Source organism: Rattus rattus, chromosome 5 (genome assembly GCF_011064425.1).
Source record: "Rattus rattus isolate New Zealand chromosome 5, Rrattus_CSIRO_v1, whole genome shotgun sequence".
Classification (NCBI taxonomy): Eukaryota; Metazoa; Chordata; class Mammalia; order Rodentia; family Muridae; genus Rattus; species Rattus rattus.
The window spans coordinates 69,619,309-69,626,344 of NC_046158.1; the positions used below are offsets into that span (position 1 = coordinate 69,619,309).

The window sequence follows — 7,036 nt, forward strand, 5'->3', positions numbered from 1 at the left end:
ATTTTAGAAAATATACCTGAAAACTCAAATGCTAATATTTAAACATTTTCCTATGTCATTACTCCTTGATAGTAAATAAAATTTTACTCATTTACTTTATTATTAAGGAGTTCTTTATTTCTTGTTGTTATTCTAAATTATGCTCTTAGAAATATTTCTGTAAGTTTCTTACATTACCTCTGGGAATAATTCCTAGTACAGCCACTTTTGAATGTAAGAGGGACAATATGAATTTAATGTTGCTATTCCTTCAAATAGCCTAATATGAATGATAAATCTTGTAGCAATACTTGTGGAATGCTTATAAATGTTTCTCTCCTTACCACTGTAGCTAAGAGTGTAGTCTCAGTTATTTTTTTCATTACCATGACAAATACTAGGATGAAGGCAACTTAAAACGAAAGTGTTTATTGGTGTTGCACAGGTTTAGAATTTTTATAACCATCATAGTGGCAAACATGACAGCAGAGACAGGCACAGTACTCGAGAAGCAGCTGGGGCCACATATCTGATTCACAATCAGGACAGAGAGAGAGAGAGAGAGAGGAGAGAGGGAGGAGGAGGGGAGGAGGGAGGGAGGGAGGGGAGGAGGGAGGGAGGGAGGGAGGAGGAGAGGGAGAGAGAGAGAGAGAGAGAGAGAGAGAGAGAGAGAGAGAGAGAGAGAGAGAGAGAGACTGGCATAAGCATTTGAAACCTCAAAACCAACTCCAAGTGACATACCTACTCCATCAATGCCAAATTTTCTAATCCTTCCCAAAGAATTCTACTAATTGGGATCCAAGGATTCAAACACAGGGTCATTTGTATTCAAGACTCCACAGCTGTTTCACTAAAATTTTGGTTTCCAACTATTCTTAGAGAAAAGAAATCATAATACAGATATGCTTTTGATCTATCTTTATGATAAGAAACACCTACTTTAAAAATGTCCTTGTAGTTTTAATAAAACCTAACGATATCTTTTATCAATTTTTGTATGTAAATGAAAATAACTATGTTTAGTAATTTTAAATACCTGTTAATGTTTTTTCATACAATTTAAAGTTTACCATTATCACATAGACTTTGCTTGAGAAATAAATAAAATAATACATAATATGATTTTTCATACGATTATTTCCTCCCAAATGACGATGTTTTAAAATAGATACATTATAATGTTTCTAGATAATTTGATGACCAGTTTTATTCTGGGAATGAAACTTTTTTCATAATAACATTCAACTTATACCTTAGAAATGAAATCACTCAAACATTTTCCTTTCTGATACACAGAATTAACTATATATTCAATAATTGCTTTATTTAAAAGAAAGTACACATTCAATTTTAAAGTTAATTTTTAATTTTAACTCATAGCCTGTCACTATTTCCTTAGATGTTTGTGTCAGTTTCTACCAAAGACATACAGTCATTTTGATGACACCCTTTCAAGAAACATGACTGTCATGTTCAGTGTTCTCTATACATATCATTTGTAGGACATAAAAAATGAAATAAAAATATGTTATAAAGATACTCCATTGTGTTTTAATAATGTAGTTAAATAGCAAACATCTACTACCAATGACAATTTCTGGGAAGTTTTTCGTCAGATTTCTGTTATACATATAACAAAACTAGACATGTTTCTGCATTTCTACATTAGGTATTATCATTCTTTGAAAATATATGGTCTACAATATATCTAGCTATGCTGTTTAGTATATTATGTTGTCAAGCACATAATTATTATTATTATGACTATTATTACTGATTTGAAATAAATATTGTACACCAAAATATTTTGCATTTCCTCCAAGTAAAAAGCATCATTGTTTTCATCTTCTGAGTTGAGTTTACCTATCTGTACATCATAACAATTTAAGAATTACTACAAATATATACCACAGAAGTGAGAAATAGCCATTGCTTTAATTTTCTTATTGTAGTGAGCATACTTTAAGATGGTTCAGTGAAGTAGGACCTTTGTGCCTAATAATTTCTGGAAAGCATCCTTCACATCCTTGTTTCTCAGACTGTAGATCAGTGGGTTCAGCATGGGGTTGACAACAGTGTAAAAGACAGAGGCCACTTTGATGACTTGTCTAGAGTTTTTGGAGTTAGGTACACAATACAGGGAAAGTATGGTTCCATGAAAAATGGTGATGGCAGTCAGGTGGGAGGCACAGGTAGAGAAGGCTTTGCGACGTCCACTAGCAGATTTGATTTTTAACACAGTCACAAAAATGAACACGTAAGAAGTGAGAATGATCAGTAGGGTACTCACTTCATTAAAGGTTGCAAAACAAAAGAGTAGCAGGCTGGGGATGTGTATATCAGAACTAGAGACAGCAATGAGGGCAGTATATTCACAGAAGAAGTGGTTGATCACATTAAATCTTGAGAACTTTAGCTGCAGAGCATAGCAGAGGAGAATCAAGGTGGCCAATGTGCTCCAGATATATGATCCTGTCACAAGCAGGATGCACAGCCTCTATTGACATGGCCACAGTATACAGCAAGGATTACAGATGGCCACAAAACGGTCATAGGCCATAACTGCTAACAAGTAGGACTCAGCCACCACAGCCACACAGGACAGGAAGTACTGCAGCATGCAGCTGAAATAGAGTATAGTTTTATCTGCCAGGATCAAGTTCTCAAGCAGCTTGGGTGTGATGATTGTTGAGTAGCAGAAGTCAACAAAGGAAAGGTGGCTAAGGAAAAAGTACATGGGAGTGTGGAACTTGGGGTCGATATTGATGAGCACTATCATCCCAAGGTTCCCCACTACAGTGATGATGTACATGAAGAGAAAGACTAGGAAGAGGGGGATCTGAAGCTCAGGGTAGTCTGTGAAGCCCAATAGGACAAAGATAATCTCCATACTCACATTTCTTTCCATTGGCACCATAATGCCTATCAGTAGAGAGTTAAGGCTGAAGACTCTCCTATTTAATACAAATTTATGTAAGAAATATCAAATATTTTTAAAGGACAATACAACATGCCTTTCTACTTTGATTATTTGCACAAATTTAACCACTGATGTCTTTTTCTTTTTAATTTAAAAAGATAAAAGATTAGAGAAAACTAAGAAAAAGATGTAAACAATGTCATTTGGCAATATATTGTTTTATAATATCAATGATGCCAAGAAACCTCAGAAGTTTAAAACTTTCTTTGTTAGTTATTGCCAAAGGCTGAGGCAAAAAGAAAATCTATGTATATACAATTCTCTTCTGAACTATATTTTCTCTGCATTAATGAATTAACATAGAAAAAAATCAAAGGGAATTTTAGTTACCATATCAGGAAAAAATACATTTTTCAAGTAGCAAGAAAATTTGAATAAACTTACTAGTTGCAGAGAGTCACCATTCTCTTGGTGCTCTGTGAATTAAGAATAGCAGGAAGTTGAGATCATTTATGTTTACCTGATATCTCTGGGGATTCCTACTCTAGAGAAAATTCAGGAAAATATTCCCTAAAGCCTTCTGAGTAGATAATTAAGAATAAATACCAAACCTTATCGTGAAGAATCATAATAATGGGACTTTCCATCAAATGAAAAAAAATACTGTATCTTAAAATTCACTCCCTATCTCTGTCAATACATGATTATGACATCTTCTGTCACTGCAATAAAAATAACATCCAAATACTGACTCGTCTTCTGCAAAACTATACCTCTTTAGATTTTGGAAACAGTATATAGCAAATTTAGGAAAACAATTGAATCCTTTTTTAAAAAAGAAATCCAAAATCTTGTGGATTGTGTGTAGGACAAAAAGCAAAAGAAAACTCTCTGTCATATCCATTGTACCATGCAAGCCACTGTTTTATTTGGGCCCTTTACCTCAGAATTCATGATATTTCCTAGGAAGCATTTGGTACATTGATGTTATTAACAACACAAAGTACACCACACTACTTGTTGAATAGATTTTCAGTGTTGTCAAGTAATACAACAAAACCCTCTTAAGATATTTTATTTTTTTCTTTTATTTTTTTCCTGTTGCATTTTTTAAATTTTATTCTTTTCTTGGCTATTTTATATATTTACATTTCAAATGTTATCCCATTTTCCCAACTTTCCCATACATCACCTCTACCCTGCTTCTATGAAGAAGATCCCACTCCCACCCACTCCAAGTTGCTGGGTTTTTTTCTTATTGCATTATTTTTATTTACATGTCAAATTTTCAAATGTTATCTCCTTTCCTACTTTCCAGTCCATAATCTGCCTATCCTACCCCTCCCACTTTTTCTATGAGGGTATTCCCATTCCCAACTAACCACCTCTTCCTGCCTCCCCACCCTGATATTCCACTACACAGGGGGTCCAGCCTAGGCAGGACCAATGACTTCTCCACCCATTTATCTCAACAAGGTCATCCTGTGCTACTTATGCAACAGGAGCCATGAGTCTGTCAATGTGTAATCTTTGGGTAGTGGTTTAGTCCCTGGGAGATCTGGTTGGTTGGTATTGTTTTTCTTATAGGGTTGCTTGCCTCTTCAGCTCCTTCAATCATTCTAACTCCTTCAATGCGGACCCTAACCTCAGTTCAACGGTTTGCTGCTAGCATTCGGCTCTGTATTTGTCATGCTCTGGCAGAGCCTCTCATGAGACAGCTCTATTAAGCTCCTGTCAGCATTCACTTCTTGGCATCAATTATTGGTTTTGTATATGAATATATATATATATATATATATATATATATATATATATATATATATATATATATATATATATATATATATATATATGCTGTATACCCAGGTAGGGTAGGCCATGCCTTTAGTCTCTGCTCCATACTTTGCTGCCATATCCCCTCCTATAAATAATTTGTTCCCGTTTTTAGGAAGGACTAAAGTATTCTCACCTTGGTCATCTTTCTTGGACTTCATGTAGTCTGTGGATTGAATCTTGGTTAATCTGAGTTTCTGAGCTAATATCTACTTGTCAGTGAGTGCATACCATGTGTGTTTTTTGTGATTGGGTTACCTCACTCAGGATGATATTTTCCAGTGACATCCATTGGCATATGAATTTCATGAAGTCATTGTTTTTGATAGCTTAGTAGTACTCCATTGTGTAGATGTATCACATTGTATCCATTCCTCTGTTGGACATCAGGGTTCTTTCCAGGTTCTGGCTATTATAAATAAGGCAGCTATGAACATAGTGGAGCATGTGTCCTTGGTATATGTTGGAACATCTTTCGGTTATATGACCAGGAGTGGTGTAGCTGGGTCCAATTTTCTGAGGAATCTCCAGACTGATTTCCAGAGTGGTTTTATCAGCTTGCAATTCCACCAACAACGGAGTAGTGTTCCTCTTTCTCCACATCCTTGCCAGCGTCTGCTGTCACTTGAGTTTTTGATCTTAGCCATTCTGAATGGTGTGAGGTGGAATCTCATGATTGTTTTGCTTTACATTTTCCCTGATGACTAAGGATGATGAACATTTCTTTAGGAACTTTTCAGCCATTCGAAATGCCTTGTTTAGCTCTGTCACCCATTTTTTTTAATAGGGTTATTTGGCTCTCTGGATTATATCATCTTGAGTTCTTTTTATATTTTGGATATTAACTCTCTATCAGATGAAGGATTGGTAAAGATCTCTTCCCAATCTGTTGGTTGCTGTTTTGTACTAATGGTAATTTCCTTTGCCTTACAGAAGCTTTGCAGTCTTATGAGGTCCCACTTGTCAATTTTTGAACTTAGAGCATAAGCCATTGGTGTTCTATTCAGGAAATTTTCCCCAGTGCCCATGTGTTCCAGGCTCTTCACCACTTTTTCTTCTATTAGTTTGCGTGTATCTTGCTTGATGTGGAGGTCCTTGATCCACTCAGACTTAAGCTTTGTGCAGGGTGATAAAAATGGATCAATTTGAATTCTTCTACCTGCTGACCTCCAGTTGAACCAGCACCTTTTGTTGAAAATACTATTTTTCTTCCCTTGGATGGTTTTAGCTTCTTTGTCAAAGATCAAATGACCATAAGTGGGTGGGCTCATTTCTGCATTCTCAATTCTATTCTATTGATCTACCTGCTGTCTCTGTACTAATACATACAGTTTTTATGACTATTGCTCTGTAAACTGCCTTAGGTCAGGGATGGTGATTTCTTCAGAGGTTCTTATATTGTTGAAAATAGTTTGTGAAAAACAGCCTGTGTTTTTGTTATTCCAGTCTAATTTGCAAATTTTTCTTTCTAATTCTATGAAATATTGAGTTGGAATTTTGATGGTGGTTGCATTGAATCTGTAGATTGATTTTGGCAAAATGGCCATTTTTACTATATTAATGCTGCCAATCCATGAGCAGGAGAGAGAGATTTTTCCATCCTCTGAGATCTCTTTTAATTTCTTTCTTCAGAGACTTGAAGTACTTGTGATATAGATCTTTCATTTACTTGGTTAGAGTCACACCATTGTATTTTTTGTTATTTTTGACTCTTGTGAAGGGTGTCATTTCCCTAATTTCTTTCTTAGCTTGTTTATCCTTTGAGTAGAGGAAGGCTAGTGATTTGTTTGAGTTAATTTTATATGCAGCCACTTTGTTGAAGTTGTTTATCAGGCTTAGTAGATCTCTGGTGGAACTTTCGAAGTCCTTTAAGTATACTATCTTATCATCTACAAATAGTGACATTTTGTCTTCTTCCTTTCCAAATTATATACAATTGACATCCTTTTGCTTTCAGATTGCAGAGGCTAGGAATTTGAGATCTATATTGATTAAGTAGGGAGAAAACGAGCAACTTTGTTTAGTCCCTGATTTTAGTGGAGTTGCTTCAATTTTCTCCCCATTTAGTTTGATGTTGGCTATTGATTTGCTGTATATTGCTTTTACTATGTTTATGTATGTGACTTGAATTCCTGATCTTTCCAAGTCTTTTAACATTATTGGGTGTTGAATTGTGTCAAATGCTTTCTAAGCATCTAATGAGAACATCATGTGTTTTATTTTTCCTCTTTTCTTGTTTATATAGTAGGTTACTTTGATGAATTTCTGTATATAGAACCATCTCTGCATCCCTGGGACAAATCA

The 7,036-nt window shown here is 35.2% G+C and overlaps 1 protein-coding gene across 1 annotated transcript; it reads right to left on the reverse strand.

The window, feature by feature from the left end:
- Positions 1-1,951: 1,951 nt before the first annotated feature.
- On the reverse strand, positions 1,952-2,896 carry LOC116900382 (olfactory receptor 5D14-like). Its single transcript, XM_032902130.1, is given in 1 exon segment — positions 1,952-2,896. A coding segment is annotated over 1 exon segment (945 nt).
- Between the last annotated feature and the right edge of the window lie 4,140 nt (positions 2,897-7,036).